Genomic DNA, 27,668 nt, shown 5'->3' with positions numbered 1-27,668 from the left:
AGCACACGCTAGACCTTAACGCCAGCATTGAGCTGGCGTTTGTTCTAGCCGCGTAGTGCGGGTTTAGCGTGCGCTAAAAACGCTATCACAGCTTAGTAAAAGGAGCCCTTAGACTTGTAGGCTATTCAGAATATACTTTTTTTTTTAAGTATTCTATTCAAACTCTGGTGTCATGATTAAATAAATAAATAAACATACCGCCATAGCATGCAACTGTTCATGGCGGTTTACAATATAATTTATTACAAGAGAAAAGACCTATCTTACATAGTAACATAGTAGATGACGGCAGATAAAGACCCGAATGGTCCATCCAGTCTGCCCAACCTGATTCAATTTAAATTTTTTTTTTTTTTTTTTTTTTTCTTCTTAGCTATTTCTGGGCAAGAATCCAAAGCTTTACCCGGTACTGTGCTTGGGTTCCAACTGCCGAAATCTCTGTTAAGACTTACTCCAGCCCATCTACACCCTCCCAGCCATTGAAGCCCTCCCCTGCCCATCCTCCACCAAACGGCCATACACAGACACAGACCGTACAAGTCTGCCCAGTAACTGGCCTAGTTCAATATTTAATATTATTTTCTGATTCTAAATCTTCTGTGTTCATCCCACGCTACTTTGAACTCAGTCACAATTTTACTCTCCACCACCTCTCTCGGGAGCGCATTCCAGGCATCCACTACCCTCTCCGTAAAGTAGAATTTCCTAACATTGCCCCTGAATCTTAAATAGAAATATCATTTTACATTGCTGTTTATTCAGATTCATTCCCTGGATCCAACTCAAAGAGGATCAATACAAGTAACCAATAAATATGGTCATTCTGAGGAATTTTTTGCCCAAATGCTAGATTGAAAACATATGTTTCAAGCTTTACTATTCATCTCCAACTGACTAGATGCCAAATAAAAGAACGCCTTTAAACGGGTAAATTCCCATTTCGTCCTTTTGAATGATGGTGAAAACTATCCTATCCTCTTGTACTGATTTTAATGGTTAAAGAATTAAGATACAGTAGCTTGGCTGTTGCAGATTAAACGATTTATGTGTCAACATTAAAATTTTAAATTGTGTCCTATATGATATTGGAAACCAATGATAAAAGAGAAATAATGGTATCCCATGGCCAAATTTACTTTAATGTTCCCAAAGTTTTATAGCTGTGTTTTGTAATGTCTGAAGTCTTCTGATATTGAATTTAGAAAGTCTGGCATATACTATATTACAATAATCAATTTTTGAAATTAAAAAAGTACAAATGAAAGTTTTTATTATATACAGCCAAGCCATATAATTATTGTATAAGCTCTGACCCAAGAGACAGACATAAACACCTAAAATCCTGACTGAATCCTTCAAAGAGAAAGGCAACGACCTAAAATTATCTCCAGGAAAATTGCCCCTTCGCTTAAAACACCCAGGCAAAACCTAGGGGTCCTAGTGAGTGCTAAATGCTAAGACACCCATAGGCTATAAGAGATGCCTAAATCGTGCACCTTAATAAAAGGACCCCTAGTGCAGACAAAGAAAAAAATACTTCTTGGAAGAAACAATTGAAATATCCAGGCAATGAAAAGGGGGAGTAATACTCAGGGCTAGATTCCCAATCGTGTTCCGATGGTTTGCGATCGTTTCCCGACCCGATTCACTAAACAGCTGTGCGATCAATCTCCGATCCGCACATGCAAATGAGGGAAAATGGCCTGCATAAGTAGGAAAAAAACACACGGAAAAGTGAAAAATCAATAATGTTAAAGCAAACACTTTCACTAGAAATATGAACAGGATGTCATGAATAATTAGTGCTGCTATAGTTCCAATTAGGGGAGTTTCAAATTGCTGGAGGAAAAAGCCTCAGATAGGAACCCTTCCACCACCACAATGGTGGTCCAAGGTGGTCGGGCGAACACCTCACTGGCAAAAAACCTCCAGACCAGCTCCCACAATAGTGAACTTAAAGCAGGACTTCTTATGGTATAAAGATAGAGGAAAATTTCCACTTATCAATAGATAGATCGGTACACCTTTTGATCTTGAGATGCGCTTTGCGTCCAGCTTAAAGAGCGATCGGATTGCTATACACCCTGAGGCAGCAGAGATGTGAAACGCTGGCCATCGTCGGTGTACCGATCTATCTATTGATAAGTGGAAATTTTCCTCTATCTTTATACCATAAGAAGTCCTGCTTTAAGTTCACTATTGTGGGAGCTGGTCTGGAGGTTTTTTGCCAGTGAGGTGTTCGCCCGACCACCTTGGACCACCATTGTGGTGGTGGAAGGGTTCCTATCTGAGGCTTTTTCCTCCAGCAATTTGAAACTCCCCTAATTGGAACTATAGCAGCACTAATTATTCATGACATTCTGCATAAGTAGGAAGCCATCGATTCACTAAACAGAAGGAACACCGATTGGGTTTGCCGATCCGAAATGAAGCGACCGCTGAGGACCAGTCACTACTGTCCTTGCCGACTCTCCTGCTCTCTGCCGCCCTGAAAACAACCATCAGCATAAAAAATAATAAACTGTAGAAATGCATACACTCCCCTCCCCCCCCCCCTTTTCATATATTGTGCAAAGCGTGTTCTGTTCCATTCTGCCTGCACAAATTTAAACGATTCCTTTCAGGAGCTGCTGTCTGTACCTGTGCCACCCCCCCCCCCCCCCTTTGTTTTGACCTCACTTGTGCGGAGAGCAAACGCATGCGCGGATCGCACCTACAGCCAACCAGGATGGTCTGCGCATGCATCGCGATCGCTCTGCAGCGATCCGTGGGGCGTGCGTCCAATCGGATAATTTGCGTGAGGACTCTTTTAGTGAATCAGTCGCCTGGCAGAACTCGGCACATATCGCCCAATAATGATCCAGACCGGTGAGTTTAGTGAATCTAGGCCATACCTTGAACACTTCATTTAAAAAAAATTGAAGCCTGATACATTGGATGGCTTCAAAATCAAAATGCAAATTTCGCAGAAATGCAAGTTTTCAGAATTTTCAAGCTTAAACTCTACTGAATTAACCTTTTCATTACCTTTATCCATCTTATTTTCACAATCAACGATACTTTGTTCACACTTGACCTTAATCTCATGCTGCACTGCAGTACTCTGGCTAAAACAGGATCTAGAGAAGCTGCTGGACTATTCTTAATGCTGCTCCTTTGGTCTTCCAATATTCAAATTCTTCCCTCTTGTGAGAAACTAAGGAATGTTCTGTCAGTGGTTTGGTCAGCTCTCATTTCTAAGGAAACTAGAAAATAAAAAAACTTCTTTGTGCACAAGTGTCCTCTAGTGGTCAAAATATAGACTGTACCCAGCACACCATAAACTGCTTCTTCTATCCAATACAGATTATATTATGCAAATCAATATGCAGACATAGGGGAATGAATGACAGAATATCTACTGTACCACTCAGAGACTTATTAAGAATCTCGCTAATCAAACAAATTAGCACAGGTTGGTGTGGCAAATGCACAGAAGCTTTGGTGCATTTACTGCACAGCTTCATATAATAATAATAATAATAATAATTTTATTTCTTATATACCGCTATACCCTAGGTTCGAAGCGGTTTACAGTTAAGTCGTGTCTAGAGGGAGTACAGTGTTAACAGAAGGATACAGGATAATACAAAGTGAGCAGGTACTGGATGGTTACAATAAGGTATGAAATATTAACATGAAAAAAACAGTTACAGTGTGTTTACAATGAGGTACAGGGTACTGGGTGTTTACAGAAAGGTACAAGATATTAACAGGAGAACAGTTACAGGATGTTTACAATAAGATACAGGAGAGTACAAGGTGAGCGGGTACTGGGGTGATTACAGTAAGGTTCAAGATATTGACAAGAGAACAGTTATAGAGGCCCTACGTGAGAATACTCCACACAGTGACTCTTGATCTAATCCTCAAATACAGCCTAGAAAATATCCACAATTAATTTGCAAGGGCTGCTTCATTTTATGCAACTATCTCAATAGGAGGAAATGATTTTTCACTCAGAGAACAGTTGAGCTGTGGAATGCATTGTCGGAGAATTTGGTAAGAGTGGTTAATGCAGCTGGTTTAAAAAAAAAGTTTGGACAAGTTTCTGGAGGAAAAGTCCATAGTCTGCTATTGAGACCTGTAGCATGGAATGTTGCTATTATTTGGTTTTTGCCAAGTACTTGTGATCTGGATTGGCCACCATGAAGAAGGAATACTGGGCTAGATGGACCATTGGTCTGACTTAGAATTCAATCATTTGTTTATTGTATGGTATTCATAGATTTGAACATGTATCTGCATATTTTATCTCGATGCATTGCTTGACAGTGGAATATCAGGTAAGGTACAAATTGTTATTGATGGTGTACTTGAGTTTGAATCAGTAATCACCTGTATATTTGCAGGATTGTATTGTACCATATGTTCCATCTAGGTTACTGCATTCCGCAGGTCATTTTGACCTGGTTATTCCATCATATAAAATTTTACAGCATGAAATATTAAGAAAAAGTGTTTTCTCTTGGGCTGGACCGATGGAGTGGAACAAGCTTCCAGTGTGTCTTCGACAGCAGAAAGATCTGTATCAGTTTGAAAAACTGCTGAAGCGACATCTTTTTCCTGCCAGATGAAATATGCCTCTTAATGCTGCAGACTTTTGTGGTTAGGATTGGCAATCAGCTGATCTTCCTTTTGGAAAATCTAATGTGGTGATCTGCTTGTTGATGTATTTTTGCATTATGTATATTTAAGTGTTTTGTATTTTTTTTAAATTATGTAGATGATGCTGTGATCTGCGTTGTACAAAGATGGAATATAAATTATAAACAAGAAACTATTCTTATGCTTTTAGATTAATTTTGGCTATCATGCGTGTGCCCCTTTGCCTTTATGGCACTCTATCTAACGTCACTTCCTAGGCACAGGTCCCGGACGTGACATCAGGGAGAGTGCCAAAAAGGCACGGGGGAAGGACAAGGGGCGTGCGTGGCAAGGAGAGGAGCGGGAAGCGAGTGAGTGGGTGGGCAAGCAGGGAAGCAGAGAGAAGGAGGGTTGCCACCGTGCCCTTAGAAATATCATGCCTGAGACGGACCGCACCCCCACACACACACACACACACTATGCTACAGCTCTGGTCCACTCCCCACAATCATTGTCTTCAAGCGGAATTAAATTGATAAAGACAAATAAAGGACCCGATGCTCAAAAGCTTTCCACGGCAGTAAGAATGATTAAAGTGCCCTTATTGGCATGGAAAGCAATAGGGTTCTCCATGGCTGCTGCTGATCATCATAGCAGCCAGTGGAACAGTAAAAGTGTGTGGGGGGGCAGTCTGCCCTGGGTGTCCTCTTGGGGCACCAGCATCTGTCCTCCTCTCTGCCCCCCTCTTTCCCCGCCCCGCCCCCCCACAACTGCACACACGCACTGCTTCCCTTTCCCTGTACACTTTTAACATTTGCGGCGTGAGCAGCAACCCCAACCTGCTGCTCGCACCAGCACTTCCTCTGACATCACTTCCTCTGACATCACTTCCTGGATCTGCACCTAGGAAGTGACATCAAAGGAAGAGCCAATGCTGGCACGAGCAGCAAGCTGGGATTACTGCTCACGCCACAAATGTTTAAAAAAAGGTACGGGGAAAGTGGTGCCCGCAGCAGGAGGGTGAAGGGAAAGAGCGGATGGGTGTGGGGGCAGAGAAGAGGGTGGGGAGGGGCACCACCACCCCGGTTGCCCCTCACCCTCACTACACCACTGATAGCAGCCACCGGGAGCCCTATGCAAATGCATTAGGAGTTCATTAGTATTTTAATGAACTCTCCTTGTGATGCACTAAAAGGAATGCCCCTCCAGCCCCAAATTGGCGCCAGAATTTTCTGGCAGCTCTGTGTGTATTGTGTGGGCATGCAACACATGCACAGCAGCTGCTCCCATTAAAATAAAATATAAATCAATCAAAGAAAGTAAAAGAAAGATCAGTAGAACAGCAAGAGGGATGCCCACTCCCTCCTGCCACAGGGCTGTGACCCTCCCAATGCCATGACCCCCCCCCCCCCAATGCTCCAACACCCTTTTTGTAGAGAACAGGAGGGATGCCTAATCCATTCTGTCTTGGGGTCTGCCTCTTCAAAATAGTGGGCCGTCCCTTTCTAGATGCATCCTAAGGAACTTGATTGGCTCCGATGCACTGAACCAGCAAGGGAAGCCCCAAACAGACAGCTGAGCGTCAGAGGAAACCTCGAAGCCACCAATCAGTGACTGTGGGGAGTTTTGCCGGTGCTGATCAGTGGGCAGGGAAAGCAGCAAAAACACCGTGTCTAGCGATTGCTCTTCTGAGCAGGTGCCAGGCACAGCACCTCTCCCTTTTACCGGCACTGCTCCGCATGTAATTTGCATGCGATATGTGCAGAGCATCACCCGTTCCGTAAAAATTGCTCCTGCCATGATGTTTTCCATTGGGGTGTCAGAACTTTGTGCATCTGTCAATTAAAAACACACACTTTCACTATGTAGGTAAGCCCCCTCCCCCCATCTAGCACTAAAGCTAAAGAAATCCATGGCAATGGTGGCATGACGCCAGGCTGGTAGTCACTACCACTGTCACAAGTAAGCTCTGGAGAGAATCCCTATCCTAGATTGTCCTATTCACAACTAATGATTATTTCACTCTGGCAGCGCCCTAGAAATAATAGTAGTAAGAACAGGGGCTTTTCTAAGTTGATAAACAAGTTGTGTCTGTCATTTTGGCTGACACGTGGATCATTTTTTGTTGACTGGAGGGTTTTGTAGAGCTCTTTTTGTGGAGACACTTACCCAGCCCCGAGCGTGCAGAGAGGTTGACTGGACCAAACAGAATATACAGCTGATCTCCTCCTCTTCAAGATATAAAAACATTGCAAATATTATGGTAGGAATTAGCAGTACATTTAAGGACTGTGAGATCATATGCCACATACCCTGGTTTAGGAATGAGGTTCATTATTGTCTTAGTATGTGCAAAACTAACCCATTTGGGGGACCCTGTAAGAACAAGTTCCTTCCTTCCTTCCTTGAGCAAGCGGCAGGTGGCAGTATCACCATTTGCTTAGAATCATCTCACCTTCCTCCGTTTCTTAGAATCCATTAGGCTTTACAATAACCCGCTTTGAAGTTATTAACTAGTCATGAAAGGTAGAAACGAAATCTCAGATTAAATTCTGCTCCTATGGAAAGTAATGTTTTCTCAGCTCTGATCAAGCCAGCTACCAGGTTCATAGACAACAACACGGAAGACAAAGGCGCGCGCCGACAACTGAGCGCAAGACGGAGGCGCGCGCCGAAGAAAATTACTGTTTTTAGGGGCTCTGACGGGGGTTTTTGTTGGGGAACACCCCACAGTTTACTTAATACAAATTGCGCCGGCGTTGTGGGGGGTTGTAACCCCCCACATTTTACTGTAAACTTAACTTTTTCCCTAAAAACAGGGAAAAAGTGAAGTTTTCAGTAAAATGTGGGGGGTTACAACCCCCCAAACCCCCCCACAACGCGGCGCGATCTGTATTAAGTAAAGTGTGGGGGTTCCCCCCCATGCCCCTCCCCTGTCAGAGCCCTAAAAACTGTAATTTTCTTCGGCGTGCGCCTCTGCGCTGCGCTCAATTGTCTGCTCGCGCCTTTGTCCCGGCGCGCTTTTGACCTGACACCCAGCTACCATCAATTACAAACAAAATACCCTAACACCTTGGAAACAGAACAAAGCAAGTGGGGGACACTCTCGCAATAACCTGTTTAGCCTTTCCTCATACGAGAGGAGTTCCATCTTACTCACTCTTCTTTGAACCCTTTCTTTTTTGAGATAAGGAGATCAGAACTGAACTCAATACTCAAGGTGAGGTTGCACCATTGAGCGATACAGAGGCATTATATCTTCTGTCTCGTTTACCATCCCTTTCTAAGAATTCCTAGCAACTTGTTTGCTTTATTGGCCGCTGCCACTCCTTGGACGCTAGATTTCTGCGCATTGTCCACACTGACACCCAGATCTTTTTCTTGAGCGCTGACCCCCAAGGTGGATCCTAACATCCAGGAACTATGATTTGGCTTATTCTTCCCAATGTGCATCACTTTGCAGTGGTCCACACGAAATCTCATCTGCCATTTGGACGCCCGGTCTTCCAATTTCCTACGGTCTTCCTGCCTTTTAACAACCTTGAACCGTTTCGTATCATCTGCGAATTTCATGGCATCGCTTTAGTTTCAATAAACATATTACAAGTATTCATGCCTGATCATATATAATCCAGCTATAGGTACTTTTTCTTCAGTGTTCTAGTTTATAGAAGTGCAATATACATTGTACAAGGAAAATATAAGAAAATTGAAATCTTAGTGGTTTGTGTCCAGTAAGCAGATAGGACATTGTATCAGTGTAGTCAGAGAACCTAAGATCCTAGGTTAGGTGTGCGTGTTTTTATTCCAGCATTAAATAATTACAGGAGTGACGCCATCAGATTTTTAATTATATCTGGAGGGTAAGAGTTGTTCTGTTGCTATATTAAGACTAGCAAGAGTTTTCATAGTTGGTTCTCTTTTTTGCTCAGGATTTCTCAGGCGCCAGTAACTCATGAGAAATCTCTCCAACGGTTGAAAACCACAGCTCAGCCTTTCATTTTATGCTGTAGTTAGTCATTTGTGTCTGAATTCAGGAGGGCCTGGGATAGGCACGTGGGATCTCGGAGAGAGAAAAAGAGATAATGGTTACTGTGGATGGGCAGACTGGATGGGCCATTTGGCCTTTACAATGTTTCTATAATGACAAACAGTAATTATTCGCAAGCAGAATATAAAAAAATAATATATAGCCACTAAAAGATATTCATATAATAAATCCCCCTACCAGAGACTTTAATTTAGCAGGTATCAGAAAATACCAAGAAAAGACCTATGTTCCAAGAGAAAAACTCAGGGACCCACTATGACAACTGCAAAATTGTCATAGGAAACACATCCTTGGTCTAAGAAAAACTCAGTTCAATAAATCTAGTATCACAAAAACATATTTCCAAAATTCTTTTAGATAAAAAAAAAACCTGCACAGGAGATGATCATGAAATTCCCGACCGGCCCTGTTTCGCAATCATGCTGCATCAAATTCCCCTGATGCAGCATGATTGCGAAACAGGGCCTGTCGGGAATTTCATGATTATCTCCTGTGCAATGCTAGATTGATTGAAACAGCACCGGGTGATTTGCAGTGATCTTGCCCACACCAGAGGACAGAAAGACACCATTAAAGATAAGTGCAGGTTTTTTTATCTAAAAGAATTTTGGAAATATGTTTTTGTGATACTAGGTTTATTGAACAGAGTTTTTCTTAGATCAAGGATGTGTTTCCTATGATAATTTTGCAGTTGTCATAGTGGTTCTCTGAGTTTTTCTCTTGGAACACCGAGGTCTTTTCTCCGTATTTTTCAGATACCTGCTAAATTAAAGTCTCTGGTAGGGGGATTTATTATATGAATATCTTTTAGTGGCTATATACAATGTTTCTATAACCATAAAGTTCTATGGCATCACAATGCAGGTGTAAAGAGCCTTAGCCAATAGGAAGCGGAGATGCAAATATTAAAAGCCTTAGCCAATAGGAGAAGAGGAGATAGTAGATGCTGCAGATGGGCCATTAGCCAATAGGAAGCGGAGATGCAAATATTAAAAGCCTTAGCCAATAGGAGAAGAGGAGATAGTAGATGCTGCAGATGGGCCATTTGGCCTTTATCTGCCATCTTGTTTCTATGTATCTCATTCAGATGTCACTTGACATACTAATGGGTCTGATTCACTAGGGCTTTTTACAGTTTTGGGGGCAGTTCTATATGTGGGTGGCCCCTTTGCCCTGTTGCCACATGGTGAACAATTTCTTTGGCTGGTTGACCAGAGAATTAGATAGAGGGAGTGTGCTAGATGTGGTATATTAAGATTTTAGCAGAGCCTTTGACAGTTTTCCACACAGATGTCCAATAAACTGAGTGCCCTTGGGATAGGCCCCAAAGTGACAGACTTGGTCAGGAACTGGTTGAGTGGAAGGCGACAGAGGGTAGTGGTCAATGGAGATCACTTAAGAGGAAAGGGACGTTACCAGCAGTGTGCCTCAAGGTTTGGTTCTTGGGCTTGTTCTTTTTTTATATTTTTGCAAGCAATATTGCTGAAAGGCTGTCTGATAAGGTTTTCCTCTTTGTGAATGATACCACAATCTGCAATAGATTAGACCCCCCCCCCTCTCCCTAGATGATGTGGATAACACGAGGAAAGACCTAACAAAGCTTGAGGAATGGTCTAAAATTTGGCAGCTAAGATTTAATGCTAAGAAACGCAAGGTCATGCATTTGAACTGCAAAAACTTGAGGGAATGGTACAGTTCGGGGGATGAAAAACTTCTGCGATGATCTTAAGGTGGCCAAACAGGTTGAAAAGGCAATGGCAAAAGCTAGAAGGATGCTAGGGTGCATAGGGAGAGGTATGACTAGTAGGAAAAAGGAGGTACTGATGCCCCTGTATTAGACTCTGGTGAGACCTCATTTAGAATACTGTGTACAATTCTGGAGACCACACCTTCAAAAAGATAGGAAAAGGATGGAGTCGATCCAGAGGAAGGCTACTAAAATGGTCGATGGTCTTCATAATAAGGTGTATGGGAACAGACTTAAAGATCTCAATTTGTATATTTTGGAGGAAAGGAGGAAGAGGGGAGATATGTAGAGACATTTAAATACCTATGTGGCATAAATACACATGAGGCGAGTCTCTTTCAATTGTAAAGAAACTCCAAAGTGAGAGGGCATAGGATGAAGTTAAGAGGTGAAAGGCTCAGGAGTAATCTAAGGAAAGACTTTTTTACAGAAAAGGTGGTAGATGCGAGGAATAGTCTCACCAAACAGAAAAGAACAATGTAAAGGTTTGCTAAGGCCACTTTTAAGCACAGCTTAGTAAAAAGACCCCACAGTCAATTATAGTAGATAAAAGTCTGCCCAACAGTTTTTCCCTCATGCAAGGTTTAATTTTGACTTCTACTGTTTGAGGATCCTCAGGGCAGCTTTCAAATGACAATGTTGTGTCATGTTGAGAGACAGACATCTAGGACTGCTCTAGGTATTTCAGCAGTGACTCACAAACTCATGTAACTAATCAACACCAGACTTACATTACAAAATCCAGTACAGTTGCGACTCTCTCTTGAACAACGCAATGACTGTTTTGTCAGCCACAGAAAGTCCCTGGTTTTCTTATTCTATTACACTAGCCTCCTGGCAGAGGGTGTCATACAGCATCACCTCTTGGGCATTCCTGTACCATGATTGGCTAATACGGCTTTTTAATCGTGAACGAACATTCTGTACCCAAGAGCTCAAACACCCGAGACACTACTTAATTAATTTTGTGTCCTTTCTGGGGTGACGTGTTCATCATCAGTCTTGCTTTATTTATTTAATGCAGGCAAAATCCTGGTGCTATAATTAATTTTAAGAAGAGCACTTAGCTTATAGCCCGAAGGCTACCCAGCCGTTTCACTGGCACATTGCCTCAGGGGCTGATGCTTTTCACTGCCATTGTATCTTGTTCTACTTTTGAATCTGGATTGTACGGAGGCTTTCCTCATACTACTCATATTAAATTAATAAAACAAGACCAATGATGAACATGTCACCCCAGTAAGGACACAAAATAAATTAAGTAGTGTCTCGGGTGTTTGAGGTCTTGGGTACTGAATGTGACCTGCAAGAGTTTGTTCACAAACATTTGTCTGTTGAAGAATAAGTTGAACAAACTGTTTTTCCAGTTTTAATCTTGAAACCATGTGGAGAAATAGATCACACCTTCTCACAGAAGAGAACAACATTGATTAGAGAGTTGGCATCCCAATTATTCGGTCACCGTACAAGAAGGACACAGTACTACTCAAAAGGGTCCAGAGAAGAGCGACCAAGATGGTTAAGGGGTTGGAGGAGCTGCCGTACAGTGAGAGATTAGAGAAACTGGGCCTCTTCTCCCTCGAACAGAGGAGATTGAGAGGGGACATGATCGAAACATTCAAGGTACTGAAGGGAATAGACTTAGTAGATAAGGACAGGTTGTTCACCCTCTCCAAGGTAGGGAGAATAAGAGGACACTCTCTAAAGTTAAAAGGGGATCGATTCCGTACAACGTAAGGAAGTTCTTCTTCACGCAGAGAGTGGTAGAAAACTGTCATAGGGGTAAACACCCTCCAGGCATTCAAGATAAAGTTGGACAAATTCCTTCTGAACAAGAACATGCGCAGGTAGGGCTAGTCTCAGTTAGGGCGCTGGTCTTTTACCAGAGGGCCGCCACTTGAGCAGACTGCTGGACACAATGGACCACTGGTCTGACCCAACAACAGCAATTCATATGCTCTTATGAATCCTGTGGAGAGAGTGAAGATCAAGTACCAAGACATGCAATCCAAAATGAAGAAAATGTTACAGAAATGTTTTGGGTGCCACATGATTGATATGGGGGGGGGGGAGGGGGGGGAACAACCTTGTCACATGCTTTCATTCCATTTTTTTCTTTTGTTTCCCAAGCTGGGAGGGTATGTCTTGGTGTGGCTTTGAGATGTTGGTGGAGTGCTTGTATGACTAGGGGGAATTTGAGAATGTGTTGTTATGGGAATCATTTAAAATCAGGCAATACAGAAGTCATGTCTAGGCTTTAAGGCACAGGTGTCAAAGTCGGTCCTCGAGGGCCGGAATCCAGTCGGGTTTTCAGGATTTCCCCAATGAATATGCATGAGATCTATGTGCATGCACTGCTTTCAATGCATATTCATTGGGGAAACCCTGAAAACTCGACTGGATTACGGCCCTCGAGGAGGGACTTTGACACCCCTGCTTTAAGGCATCTTGCACTGTTTTCCCTGTGAGTATGTTATTTCTTGGGGGGTCTCTTTCTGCCCCAGTTGTATTGGAGTGTTCTACCACATTTGATGTACTGTGTTCTTTTGTACATGGCCTCAATAAAGATACATAATTAAAAAAAAAAAAACACACCAAGAACTTTCAAACGTACCAGGATAAAGTTGTCCATACATGATGCATCTTATGAACTGCAGAAGGAAGCTCACTTTGGCACATAGTTATCAATTACGCTGGCACTTTATATGTGGTAGCTGAAACTAGCTAGGAGAGGCTTCTTAATGCATAGAGGTATTTGTCTCTTACACAGCTAATTTTAAAAGTTATGGGATGGTGGGCCTAATGTCCAGAAATGTTGCTTCGGCCTAGCCCTCCCCCCCCCCCTTTTGCCACTCCAAATATTGCTGTCTGGGAAAATTAGAGCAGGCCAGTCAGCATTCAAAACACCAATATCTTCAGCCTGTGAAAACCCTGCTGGTGTCCCACCCCCTGACGACAGAAGTATGCGGCAACGCAGACGGGCTCGAAGGCTCTCCTGCACACATGCTGTTGTGGTGGTTGCTGTGAGCCAGGCCTGGAGGGACTGCTGCTGAGAGGAAGTGGAAACCACAGCAGCAAAAAGCAGAAGGGAGGGAGGCAAGGAGGTTTCAGGGAAAATGCCCACTAGGGAGCGTGTGGCACAGTCTCCAGGGAAGGCTAGACACTTAGACCAGCGACTCATCTACCTTTTTCATTCTGTGCTTTTCCAACAGAACAGGAAAAAAAAAAAAAAAAAAAAGGGGAAAAGCAGTGGACTGTTGGAAAAATACAGAACGAAAAATGTAGGAAAGTCACTAGACTAATCTTGTTTTACTAAGGTGTGCTAACCCATTAGCATGTGCTAAACGCCAACTCATCCATAGACTAACGTGCATACGTTAGCGATTAGCGCGCATTGGGCTGAGAACGTTGTAGCGGCCCTTTGTATTACCAGAATCGTTACTGGTTACGTGTTCTTAAATTATTTATGGTACTATGTGAATTTGGAAAATGTAACACATTTGTTCATTTATTCTTTAGTGTAAAAAACAAAAACACACAACCACCCCCACAAGCTATGTACAGCTACATTACACAGTTAACACCATGCATGGCTAATAATAATCTTGTCCCTATAAAAGTTATATTAATTTTGTATTAAAAATTCCACACTACGTGTCCTCTAACTCCAGCCAATAACTGTTCCCTAACCATGCGGTATTTGAATAAGCTATAAAAACAAAAGCAAAACATCTGAAACCAAAACACGCACAAGTCATTTTGCATAAAACCACTTTAAAGCCACTCGTGTTTTCACAGCAGGCTTCTCGTTTCCGTCCACAGGCAGAGCAACTTCTTATAAAACTACTCTGTCAATATGCGGCTGAACTAGGAACACACGTGTGCATCATTCATATGTAAATATAGCCAGTGCAGTGCACTTAACATACCCCGTGTTATGGCTTTCCTTTCCCTTAGTCTGTAGAAAAGGAGCCCATAATGAACAAAATAAAAAAAAAAAAATCACTATTAACAAAATGTGTATTAAAAAAACATTTCTAAACAAAATAATTAGTAATTCCAACTCTTAAGAACCGTCATGCATAAGTGGGAATTAAAACAACACACACAACATTTTAAAAACCTAAACAAAAATCGCACAAGACAAGAGTGAAATTAAAATCTTGGCTTCTAGAAGGCAACAATGCCCCTCCCCTCCCCCCTTCCCCTAGCATCGCATTCTTATAACAATGCACCTCAGTGAGCGCGCGCAAACATGAAGATGGAAATTAACATCAAAAGCTAAAACCCATCTGCTTCCCTGCCATTATACTTGGTTGGAATGCTGAATTCGGCAAGAGATTTCAAAATTCGCTGAGCTACTGCCTCTTTTGCCCTCTCGTGCTGCTCTGGGAAACCCTGTTTATCTGGTATAACCCAGATGTAGCCACTATAAGTAACCGAGTGGCCTGGGATGACCACTTGATACCAGAAACGCAGCCAGCCATTGGGGCTCAACGACACGATGTTGGTCAGGAACACAGGGATTCCCAGCTGCAGTTTTTGGCAGAAAGCATTCAGCATTTCCACGGTGTGCGCCTGGGGCTTGAACGGCAGGGGAATTTCATTGCGACCAGGCTGCTGACTGGAGAAAGGAAGAATGCTCCTGGAAGGTTTGGGATTGTCCCGTGGGCCTGTAGCTTTGGTCAGTTTCTGCTTCATATCCGACTTCAGCCAGTCTATAGTGAGCTGCTGTCCACAAAGATGCAAATTACCTGTTTAGAAAAACAAGAAAATTTCACAATTTAAAAAAAACAGTGGCATTGAAAATAAATTAACATTTTAAAAGTAGGCCAACAGCAAGTGTGGATGGATACTAAGTTCCTAAATTAGAATACAGTGCTCCCCTGTGAATTCGCGGTCCCGGTCATTCACGGTATTTTCTGACTGCTAATGGGAGGCAGGAGAGGGAAGGAAATCACTCACAGTATGCTCCAACCGCCTCTTCCTGTACTAAAGTCGGGCCTCACCAATCAGGAGCTGCGTGGTTACCATTATGTATTAAGATTATATAGTGTCTATATGAAAAATGGATGGAAGAAATTGCATTACAATTAGTACTATTATGGGGGTGGAGTCAGGGGCGGAGCCTGGGAGGGGGTACTCAGTTGGTATTCATCAGACTTGGGGGGTACTTGGCTTGAAGAAGTTGGCTCTACACCACCGATAGTTCTTCTAGTCCCACCCCTTCTGACATTTTCAAGTTTACTAAAAATTTGTAATCCCACCTTTTTAGAATTACAAAGCGGCTTTACAATAGGAAGCAAAGACAGGGTAATAAACACATTAAAATTAGACAAGTACAAAATCTCAAAAAACAAACTGACACGAAAGGAAAAGGGTAGAACTACAATAATTTGAGAGAAAAGAACAAGTAAGGAAAAAACAAAAGGTACTAAAAAAAAATTTTTTCCCCGAGCTGCTATAATTGCCACAGAGAATGGGCTAGTAATCAGTTAAGTTGTCCTTAAAAGGACAATCGTACCGCAAAAGCATCTTTAAAAAGCATTGTTTTTAGGCTGGTCTTGAAGTTATCTAACGTGTGAATCTCTTGCAGATGAGCCGGTGTTGAATTCCAGAGCATGTGGGGGGCGGTAACGGAGAAAATATTATTACACCTAGTACTGGTCATTTTCAGTGATGCAATTGTTAGCATAAGAAGAAGAAGAAGTTGCCCCCGCTGAGTCAGACCAGAGGTCCATCTTGCTCAGCGGTCCGCTCCCGCGGCGGCCCATCAGGCCTAGTGCCTGAACAGTGGTCCCTGATTAATTTTGTAACTTACCTCTAATCCCATCCCTATAATCTACCTCTACTCTTATCTGTACCCCTCAATCCCTTTGTCTTCCAAGTACCTATCCAAAGCTTCTTTGAACCCCTGTAGCGTGCTCCTGTTTATCACATCCTCCGGTAGCGCGTTCCATGTATCCACCACCCTCTGTGTGAAAAAACTTCCTGGCGTTTGTTCTAAACCTCTCCCCTTTCAATTTCTCTGAGTGCCCCCTTGTATTTATTGATCCCCTTAATTTGAAAAATCTGTCCCTGTCTATTTTTTCTATGCCCTTCATGATCTTGAAGGTTTCTATCATGTCTCCTCTAAGTCTCCGCTTTTCCAGGGAGAAAAGCCCTAGCAGATTTTGATTAGATAACTGAAGAGTACGTTGAGAGGTGAGGGGTAAGAGAAGTCTATTAATGAATTCAGGCTGCCCCGTTGGTCTAGTTTTGAAGGTTACTAGCAGTATTTTATAGATGGGAGATGAGCAACCAGTGTACTTGGACCATCAGAGGTGTTACGTGGTGGAATTTTTTTTGCGTTAAAGATAATTTTGACAGTGGTGTTCTGATTGATGGGGCTCATCTTTATGCCCACACCTTCTGCTAGACCAGGGGTGCTCCACACACAAAAACAAGTTTTCTATGGATCCCCATAGTTAATGCAGCCTTATCAGGGAGAATATTGTATACTAAATTTTTTCAGCAAGACTCATTCTGAACCCACAACCTGCTTTGCCAGTGTTAAAAACCAGAACCTTACAACTAAATTTCTAAAGAGTACCTTCTACTAGGGCTTTTTTAGCCATTGCAGCGGCTCGGTGAGAACTGTACTTCACAACTGCTACATGCTCACGTTTACTGGTAGGACTGGGATGGAGGGACAGGTCCAGCACCCCTGCACTCGCTTCTTCCATGACCTTTTTTAACTCCCCATGCGCCCAGGAGCAGGGCAGGCCTTCCACATAAAGTTCGCACTTTTCCGTGCTTCTGCAGACCACAATGCGACAGTCTTTCTGAAGTTCAAAACCATTCAGTGCCGCTATGGCAGCCAGGACGCTGCGCCGGCTGGTGTATTTGGCGTACGCAAAACCACGATTCAGTCCGCTGAAAGTCATCATAAGACGAAACTCGTAGAGTTTTCCTACACTTTGGAAGAGGGGAATCAGTTTGTCTTCATAGATATCCTGAGGAAGTTTACCGATGAACACTTCAGAGCCCGAGGGAGGCGGACCTCCTCGCCATCCTACAGAGGAAGCAAAAAAACTTTAGTTTCCACACACCACAACTGGTGAAATGGAGGATTCTCTATTCATCCTTAAATGAGGGAGAATTAATTCTATTCTCAAAGTGATTGTACATTTGACAGCAGGTCCCAATTCATCTGCTAAGGAAGGATTTACTAAAGACTAGAGAAACTACCCCTTCCCCCTCTTCCTCCTCAGCCACCCCTAGGCTATCCCAGGTCTACCTTAGTTGTCTAGTAAGCTCTTCTGGGACAGGAATAAACGTCACTCATTTCTACCCCACGTGCTGCTTCAATCCAAATGGCTGCTGCCAACTGCCATGGGAGGTCCTGGCAGCCATTTTCCGATTGGAACCAGCATGGACAGAGGACTTGTCCTGCCATGTTGCTTCCAGTCACAAAATGGCTGCCAATACTTTCCACAGGAACCCTGCGACACAGCCGTGGGAAGTCTCAGCAGCCATTTGGATTGGAGCAGTGCATGGGACAGGAATGGCCTCTGTAGAGACCAATAGACCACCAGTGCTTCAGTAAGGGCCCAGGGAAAGCCTATAAGTGGCTAGGTGGGAAGAAGGGTTTGAGCTCAGGTGAAAACAGGTAGACCTGGATTTCAGGTCAGTTTTTGTGCTGAATCTGAAACCAAACCATAAATTTGGTTGTCCTCCAAGGCTGGACTCTGGTGGAGAATGCTCATCGCACGAGGGCAGCCTTAATGCATATGATTTGGTTATCTGTTAGGTATTTGCCAAAATGTGATTACCATAGTAGCAAACATTTTACCCTAGGAAATTGGAAGCCCAATTAATATCTTCTAGCCCAGGGGTAGGCAATTCCGGTCCTCAAGAGCCACAGGCAGGTCAGGTTTTCAGGATATCCACAATGAGATGTATTTGCATGCACTGCCTCCTTGAGATGCAAATCTATCTTGTATATATTCGTTGTGGATATCCTGAAAACCTGACCTGCCTGTGGCTCTCGAGGACCGGAATTGCCTATCCCTGGTCTAGCTTAACACCAGTGGTAGGTATTTTATCAAACAGATTATTCATGTGAAGCGTGTGATGTATCAAATCATGCAATCGTGCCAGTTGGTTTCACAGGTATTTTTTATAGCAGGTGGATTAATCTTCCTGCTGAGGAGGGATGCAAAGCCATTTATATCCCCAAAGATGATGGGTGCTTTGCTCCCTCTAATAAAGTCATAAAAGGGAACTTCATCAGTTTGTGTCCATCTCGGACATCACACTTTTTTTTTTAAAGTCTAATAAACAAACCTGTACGATTTCCTAATATACCAACTGAGAATAATCTTAAATTAGATAGTGTGAATACAACATTTATAACCCTCCCCCCCCCAAAAAAAAAATTAAGTGGCTTCCCATGCCAACACTTCTTGTTTTGTACAGTTGAGGTTGGAAAGAAGTCCAGGACATGCAAAGCTGAGAAGTCAGGACAGGTTGGTACGTACCAGGAGGGGGTCCGCCATACTTTCTCTGACCATTGACCTGAACCAGGTCGATTCCAGTTTCTTTCACCCAGACCAGAAGGGCAGCTTTATTTACAGGATTCACTGCATTAAGCCACATCTATGAGTGAACAAAAAAAAAAACCCACCACAAAACGTCAAATGAAATGGGCCACTAAGAAGACACATTTAAGAGACCATTCTTGCTTTATGGTGCCTACAATGTAATTCGGACAGGCATACTTGTATTCTACATCAAAATACAAAAAACAAAACAATGAACCATTTTGCTCGTTATTTAGCCGAAAGGTCGACAATAACCCACTCCAAAGCCGTGCTAGCAGCTCCGACATGCATAGAATTCCTATGAGCATCGGAGCTGTTATTGCAGTGGCCAATGCTAAAAATGCTAGCATGGCTTTGTAAAGGGAGTAAATAAGGTGAAATTCACCTTTACCTGATATTTCCCTTTCCTTGATTCCAGCTAGACCAGTCCAGACTGATGGGTTATGTCCTCCTATCAGCAGATGGAGGCAGAGACTTGAAGATTCTGAAGTATACTTTGGAGGAAAGGTGTGAGAGGGGAGAGATGATGGAGACTTTTAAATACCTAAGCGGCATAAATGTGTGCGAGTCGAGTCTCTCATTTACAAGGAAGCTCCGGCATGAAAGGCCATAGGATCACGTTAAAGAGGCGATAGGCTCGGGAGTAATCTAAGGAAATACTTCTTTACAGAAAGATGCATGGAATAGGCTCCCGGCAGAGGTGGTGGAGACAAAGTGTCTGGATTCAAGATAGCATGGGACAGGTACATGGGATCTCTTAGGGAGAGGAGGAAATAGTGGATTCTGCGGTGTGGCAGACTGGATGGGCCATTATCTTCCATCATGATTCTATAACCATAATGCTCTATGACCTCACAATGCAGATGTAAAAGAGCCTTAGCCTATAGGGAGGAGGAGGAGATAGTGGATGCTTCAGATGGGAAGACTGGATGGGCCATTTGGCCTTTATCTGCCATCATGTCTCTGTGTTAACAGTTGGTGCAGCCAGGAACATACCACTACTAAGAACCAATTAGAAGAACCGATATCATACACGTGGAAACTTCTGCAGACTCCAGAAACTTAAAGTCATACATAATAGAGATCTGACAATCCTTTCCCATTCGTCTTCCTACACTGGTATTATAGGACCCAGGAAAAAAGAAAAAAATATATATATATATCAGATAAGGTATCTTCTTTGTGCTAGGCCAGTCCAGACTGGCAGGATATACTAAGTTCTCTCTCACTGGAATGGGGAAGGGAAGGAAGATGAGGATCCCTGCCAAAGACAGCATCTCTTCTGGCCTTGACGTCAATCTTGTAGACTGTGAGCCCACGGGAACAGAAGGGGAAAATACTTAACACCTGATCGAAATTTGGATACCGTCCTGAACTTCTCCAAGATTAGGGCAGTCCATCAGATGCTTATAAAGCAGACCTAATATTTCACAAAGGAATGCAGAGGGAACAGATACTTTCGTAGATATCCTCTGGGCCGACTGCCCAAGCTTCTGCCCAGGAAATCATCGGAGATTTCAAGACCACCAGGACCAATCCAGCTGGCAGGGAAAACTGGCACCATCAGGACCACAAGAAAGATATATTTTGCCACCTTCAGTTTATGGGTCACAGAAGAACCCAGTTTCCTTCTTTTGCCAGGCAGGAGAAGGGGCATCAATCTCTGCCCAATCCTGTTCCTTCCTGCAGCTAACAAACTATAGGCACCTCATGTCCTGTCTCAACAGCAGGATGTCAAAAAGGAATCCCTAGTGATCCACCAAGATTTGAAAGGCCAACTCTTCCCCTGGATCCAGGAAGCAGTGGTGTAGTGGGGGGGGGAGTGACAGTCCAGACACCCGTCCTCCTCTCGGCTCCCCCCCCCCCCCGCTGTCACACGTTGCTTCTCTTCCCTGTACCTCTTAATGTTTCTGGTGCAAGCAGCAACCCCCAACTTGTGTCATGCCAGCACTGGCTCTTCCTCCGACATCACTTCCTGGACCTGCGCCTAGAAGTGACATCAGAGGAAGAGCCAATGCTAGCGCAGCAGGTTGGGGGTTGCTGCTCACGCCAGGATTATAGAGGTATGGGGAAAGGGAAGCGGCAGGAGAGAGTGGGGAAGGAGTAGGTTGGGGGGGAACCACCCTCCAGGTGCCTCTCACCCTTGCTATGCCACTGCCAGGCAGTACCTGATGAGTCTGCTTGAACACCACCTACTCGCACTACGCAGGCTACTAAAATTTTTACTAGTATATTTTGCCCTTGGAGCAAATCTAGCCTACCGCCAATGCCATTGCAGCACTCCTTGTCCCGCCTTGTTTGCCAAGGTAACAGCACCTTGAACACCTTGAAGCAACAGAAGTGCCAGTGCTAAGCACAACCCGACCTAGACAAAGGCTCCCCAAGGCACATCTACGATGAACACTAGCCGAGCTGAGAGTTCAAGGGGACCCCCTTAAGGAGTCCCACCACAGCAGATGAATCTGCGAGGCTCAGCCTACTCTAGTAACCCAGTGAGTTTGGGTCGTCTTTCTCCTTGTAGAATGTTTGGCAAGAGTTGGTGGTGAATGGCTCCACATCTTAGCGCCAACCATTCAATTGAACTGCACAAGGGTACAGGCCCATCTACAGTTGGGTTCAAATGAACAACTGGCTCTAGGACAGCTTCCTCTTGCTGTGCCATCTCTGTGAGAGGGGGAGGGGCTCAAGGACATCCAACATTACCCATGCATTCATAGAATTCTGCATAGGTGGGGAATTCCTTGTGATGCCTAGGTGCCCTTAGGCATTGTTAATATATTAGGCACATTGTGAATGCCTAGCAATATATAAGTTTATCGCACTTAATCTCTGCCCCCAACCACATCTACTCTTCAGGTAGGAGGATCCTGGCACAGTGGCACCCTCATCTGCTCCCCCCTCCCCACCCTACAAATATCCTCCCTTCCTCCCCCTGTACCTGTTTAGATCTTCACCAGTGCAAGCAGCTTCAGCCTGCTGCTCAAGCCGGTGTTGGCTTGCCCTCCGACATCACTTCCTGGCCCCTTGACCAGGAAGTGATTTCAGAGGGGAGCCAAGCCAGCGTGAGTAGCTACTCAAGATTTAAAGAGGTATTTGGGGGGGAGGAGGTTGCAAGCGTGGCATGGGTAGGGAGGGGGGAGAAGAAGTGCCAGCACTCCCACCAAGAGCACATCCCCTTCACTCCACCCCTGTATGCATGGGCTTAAAGATTACATGCGGCACCTAGCGTCACTGAATTAATACAAATAATAGTTTTTTTTTAATAGTTTTTTTTAATGGTGTGGTCAGTCCCCACAACATTTAACCACTTAAAAAATAAGTTTAATTACACATTGATTTAGATTAAACATCTGCAATTAGAGCACTGTTTATAGATCTAGTCCAAAGTGGTCCAGTAAAGCACAGGCTCACATAGGAGCTTGGAAACATCTTCCCACTGCATATAAAAAATTTTTTGGCAATGCATGTGCAGTTTTAAGAAATGCATTTTACTATACTCTACAACAGTACAGAAGACGACACAGATAAATACAGCATCTCCACAACTACCCACCTAGGTGTGTTACAATTTTAGAGCTACAATAAAAATACAAAAGCCAAAAATAAAATCAGGCCATGCACGTTTTTATCAATAATACACGGATGTCTGAACTTGGCTACTTCACCCCAGTTAGGCATTGAGGTTCACTTTATGGGTCACAAATAGTAGATTTTCTGCTTCAGCTCCAGCAAATGGAAAACGGGGCTAATTAATAGACCAGAAAAAAAAAATGCACACAAAGTCTAAATGACCTGATGGGGCTTTTACTCCAGTGGGAACGATTAGATTATAACCGAGACTAACTTACTCCGGCTTTTCTTGCTCAACCACGTGGTTTCTTTAAGCTTAGATTAGGGTTTACTACTTGAATCTCTATTAAGTCATTTTTTAAGATATATTATTATTATTGACAAATTGCTTAAATAATTATGTTGTGCCCGATGCTGAGGGCTACACGTGCTCCTGCCCCCCCCCCCTTTCCCTTCCCTCCAGCCCAGGGCGGATCAAGTGCCCCTCTCACCTGGCACCCGAGATCGGCCTCCATTACGCCCACGCCCTCTTTGTGCAGCTACTATTCCCTTCGCTAGAGGACGCTCTCAGTACCACCCACCCCAGCACCACAATACTCCTAGCGAGCGCCTCCGACGGAGCTCTTTTTAAAGCCCCAAGGGAGCTCTGGAAGCTTCTCCTGCCGCTGCCCTCTCCTCATTGGCCAAAGCACTCGCCTGCCCCCGCCCCCGCCCAGTCGTTTTTTAAAGGGCCCTTCATACCGCCTTATGGGGCAGGCGATGGCTGCCTAGCCCAGAACACTTTTTGGATTTTATCAGAGAAGATCTTCTAAACCTAGAGGATTGTCCTAGACCTAGAGTGATGTTGCTGGGCAAAAAAGCCATTTTGACAAATTGGCTGTCAACTGATCCTCCCACCTATAGTCATTGGAGATCCTTGATGATCATTCAAGCCTCTTCTCTCTCTCATGATTTGACATTTGAAATAGAAAGGTTGGGGGTGGGGCTTCTCTTCCACTTCAGTGCAGGGTGACATTGACTCCCCTAGTGGGCAGGTCCTGGCTGTGGGGTTACCTCCTACTTCACCAGGGTGATGCTCTCCTTTTAAGGGGACACTCAATGAAGTTACAGGGTAATACTTTTAAACCCAATAGGAGGAAATATTTTTTCACTCAGCGAATAGTTAAGCTCTGGAACATGTTGTGGTAAGAGCGGATAGTCTGGCTAGTTTTAAGACAGGTTTGGACAAATTCCTGGAGGAAAAATCCATATTCTGTTATTAAGACACGGGGGAAGCTTCTGGTTGTCCTGAATTGGTAGCATGGAAGAAGGACACAGTACTACTTGAAAGGGTCCAGAGAAGAGCGACTAAAATGGTTAAGGGGCTGGAGGAGTTGCCGTACAGTGAGAGATTAGAGAAACTGGGCCTCTTCTCCCTTGAAAAGAGGAGATTGAGAGGGGACATGATTGAAACATTCAAGGTACTGAAGGGAATAGACTTAGTAGATAAGGACAGGTTGTTCACCCTCTCCAAGGTGGAGAGAATGAGAGGACACTCTCTAAAGTTAAAAGGGGATCGATTCCGTACAAACGTAAGGAAGTTCTTCACCCAGAGACTGGTGGAAAACTGGAACACTCTTCCGGGGACTGTTATAGGGGAAAACACCTTCCAGGGATTCGACAAGGTTAGACAAGTTCCTGCTGAACCAGAACAAACGTAGGTAGAGCTGGTCTCAGTTAGGGCACTGGTCTTTGACCTGAGGGCTGCTGCGTGAGCGGACTGCTGGGCACGATGGACCACTGGTCTGACCCAGCAGCGGCAATTCTTACGTTCTTATGTACTATTTGGGATTTTAGAATGTTGCTACTATGTTGGATTCCAGAATGCTGCTGTTCTTTGAGTTCTGGCCCGGTACTAGTGACTTGGATTGGCCACCTTGAGAACGGGCTTCTGAGCTTGATGGACCTTAGGTCTAACCTAGTAAGGCTATTCTTATGTTACAATACAAAAGATTCATAAACATGAACATAAGGTGAACAAGAACATGCTTGTTGCATGTAATAAGGCACCCAAAAAATTGAATGAAGGAAATTGTCCCTGAATTAGGAAAGAAAACAGTCTAGAGACTTCCATTTTCTGATTCTTAAAGAGTAATTTGGAGAGTTATAAGAGAGGCTGTCTTTGTATTATCTCTCCAGTTGTTAATGATAAAGTTTTAAAGCTATGGAAATAAAGAAGTCAAAGAGGGCTTTGTCGTCTTCAAAAAGTTGTGTGGTAAGAGCCAGTGACACAAGAGGGCACCCGCTCAAACTCAGGGGCGGAAAATTTCATGGTGACACCAGAGAGAGTGGTTGATCATTGGAACAAGCTTCCAGTGCAGGTGATCGAGGCAGACAGCGTGCCAGACTTTAAGAAGAAATGGGATACCCATGTGGGATCCCTACGAGGGTCAAGATAAGGACATTGGGTCATTAGGGCATAGACAGGGGGTGGGTAAGCAGGGTGGGCAGACTTGATGGGCTGTAGCCCTTTTCTGCCATCATCTTCTATGTTTCTATGATGGGTCATTTGGCCTTTATCTGCCATCATGTTTCTATGTTTCTATAATCAGAAAGTTCTATGACATCACAATGCAGGTGTAAAGAGCCTTAGCCTATAGGAAGAGGAGATGCAAATGTTAAGAGCCTTAGCCAATAGGGAGAGGAGGAGAGAGTGGCTGCTGCAGACACCAGAAAGTATTTCTTCACAGAGAGTGGTTGATCATTGGAACAAGCTTCCAGTGCAGGTGATCGAGGCAGACAGCGTGCCAGACTTTAAGAATAAATGGGATACCCATGTGGGATCCCTACGAGGGTCAAGATAAGGAAATTGGGTCATTAGGGCATAGACAGAGGGTGGGTAAGCAGAGTGGGCAGACTTGATGGGCTGTAGCCCTTTTCTGCCGTCATCTTCTATGTTCCTATGTTTCTATATTTTATTGCATTTTCAGAAATTCAAAATACTGAGATATACATGGTGTACAACAGAATAATTGGATACCAGAACACATCCCAATTTCACCTGAGCCTCCCCCCCCCCCATCCCACTCCCAATCCCACAGCCAAAACAGGAACTAAAAACAAAATCCATTCCAGTGCAGTCCCAACACAAAGTCTCATACATTCAACAAATGACTACGAGCTCTAGGTGTTAAAGTGTCCCAAAACGGTGTCCAACAAAGACAAAATGTCCGGCCCAGGGCAGAGTCCAATGAGGAAAAACATAGCCTCTCCATGGATGCTTGGTGTATCATCAAAGTGCGCCAACGGGAGAGTGTCGGAGAATCAGAGGAGATCCAGCAGAGCAAAAGAGCCAGTGACTTTTTAAGACTGCCTGTTGAGTGGCGGAATAGCCGAATGGTTAGCGTAGTGAGCTAAAACGTGGAATTCTTGGATCCAAAGTGCAGGGCCGGCTTAAGGAGCTAAATGCCTGAGTTAGCGATGCCACTGGCCCTATAGGTAAAGCCAGCAGTTCTTTCTTCCCCCTTCCACTGCAAATCCAGAACCTCTTCCCCTCCTCCTGTCTGAAGTCCAGTGCCTCTTCAGCCTCCCTCGGACCAGCAAACCTTTTCTACACCAACAGCAGCAGCTGACCAAGTTGGGCCGGCACCTTCCTTCTGCAGCGTCCCGCTTGACATAACATCTTGTTTATGCGTGAGTGGGATGCTGCAGAGGGTAGGAGCTGACTCCACTCAGGAAGTAGGTCACCACCCTTGCTGCTGGAGAACAGGTCTGCTGATCAGGGGTGTTGAGGGAGGTGAAGGAAGAGGAACGGGCAAAGAAAGATTTGATGGATCAGGGGTGGTGAGGGAAGCCAAGGAAGAGGTGCTGGAATCGCAGGATTTGGGGGGGGGGGGAAGGAGACAGTAGAGATGCCAGCCCTTGAGTGAGGGAACAGGGGTGGGGGGGAATGTCGGACCGTGAGAGGTGAACATGTCAGACTGAAGAGGGCAGGGAGAGAGGATACATCGGATGGGAAAAGGAGAGAGGTGCTGGAATGCAAGGGAAAGGACGTGCAGGTGGGGGCATGGCAGGGGCACAAAACCAAAATTAGTTCAGGGTGCCACATCCTCTCAAGCTATCACTGCCTTAAAACTAATGTAGTGTTGGCTGCAGCTGAGCTTTTGCACCAACGCCAACTCCTCTCTCTCATTCCAGACTGGGCCCCACCCACCGTACTAAAAGGAGCCAAAGCATCATGGACGGGGGAGGGGGGAGTCAGCTTTGTTATGAGTGCTCAACCATGGCTGTCACTACATTCATTTTAAGGCAGTACGCTTTGGATCCATGACGTCCATGGGATTCACGTTTTACCCAGATCCATCTAGGTTCAATTCGTACTGAAGCTCCTTGTGATGTTGGGCAAATTTTTTCATATTTGCAGTATTTGTAAACGCTTTACCATCTGTGGCTTGAAGAAGCTCTCGTTAATGTGAGAGTGAAACGGAGATCTTCCATCGTTGGTTGCGAGGCTGGGTTTACAATCACACCCGAGCTAAGTACTTTATACAAATACTACGGCTCTGATAAGGGCCCACATTTGAGAAATATATTAATAAATAAGTAATAAAATTAAAAAATTGTTTAAAAATTAAGTAGCTCTCAACAGAGATGCTTTGGACCGATGATAGCCTGCTTGTTGGCCAGTAAGCCTAGACTTAGTTCAAGTGGCTACTAGCTGCGAGCACTTGAGATCCATTGTCTCTAACAGAGAGCTAGGTTTGTTCTGGCATTAGCCTATTTTTAGGTTACTCTGTTTAGAGCCCATGCATTGTAACACCTCTACAGAAGCTCATGCAAACCGCTCTGAATTGACTCCCCAGTCATTAGTAGCGGTATAGAAGCTCACAATCAAAGTGGTTTACCTATTATTTACGGCAGTTTATCGCAAACTGTGTGCCACAGCAGATTCCAGGTGTGCCGCAAGATGCTGGTGAGGAGGCGAGGTGCCAGTGCCTCACGACAAGAGGCACGTCCTGTAGTCAGCCAACGCCTGTGCCTCTGCTCCTTCTCCGTACCTCCCCTTCTGCAGCACCCTTGCACTGGCGGTAATAGGAGGCTCTGGGCCATG

The 27,668-nt window shown here is 44.3% G+C and overlaps 1 protein-coding gene across 3 annotated transcripts in view; it reads right to left on the bottom strand.

Moving 5' to 3' along the window:
• Window positions 1-13,901: 13,901 nt before the first annotated feature.
• Window positions 13,902-27,668, bottom strand: part of DND1 (DND microRNA-mediated repression inhibitor 1) — a 38,286-nt gene continuing 24,519 nt past the window's right edge. Inside the window, exons 1-4 of one of the 3 annotated variants that reach the window (XM_033927077.1) lie at window positions 23,071-23,198; window positions 18,947-19,064; window positions 17,017-17,478; window positions 13,902-15,178 (exon numbers count right to left, since the gene is read on the bottom strand). In XM_033927077.1, the coding sequence (XP_033782968.1) occupies window positions 14,706-15,178; window positions 17,017-17,478; window positions 18,947-19,064; window positions 23,071-23,094 (1,077 nt within the window). In that variant the 5' untranslated portion in view covers window positions 23,095-23,198 and the 3' untranslated portion in view covers window positions 13,902-14,705. Of the gene's footprint in view, window positions 15,179-17,016; window positions 17,479-18,946; window positions 19,065-23,070; window positions 23,199-27,668 lie in introns of those variants that run through there. The other 2 variants (XM_033927079.1, XM_033927078.1) reach the window with 2 other exon arrangements.

This window comes from Geotrypetes seraphini, chromosome 18, assembly GCF_902459505.1.
Source record: "Geotrypetes seraphini chromosome 18, aGeoSer1.1, whole genome shotgun sequence".
In the NCBI taxonomy this organism is placed as follows: Eukaryota; Metazoa; Chordata; class Amphibia; order Gymnophiona; family Dermophiidae; genus Geotrypetes; species Geotrypetes seraphini.
This window is presented reverse-complemented; position numbering and strand designations above follow the sequence as displayed.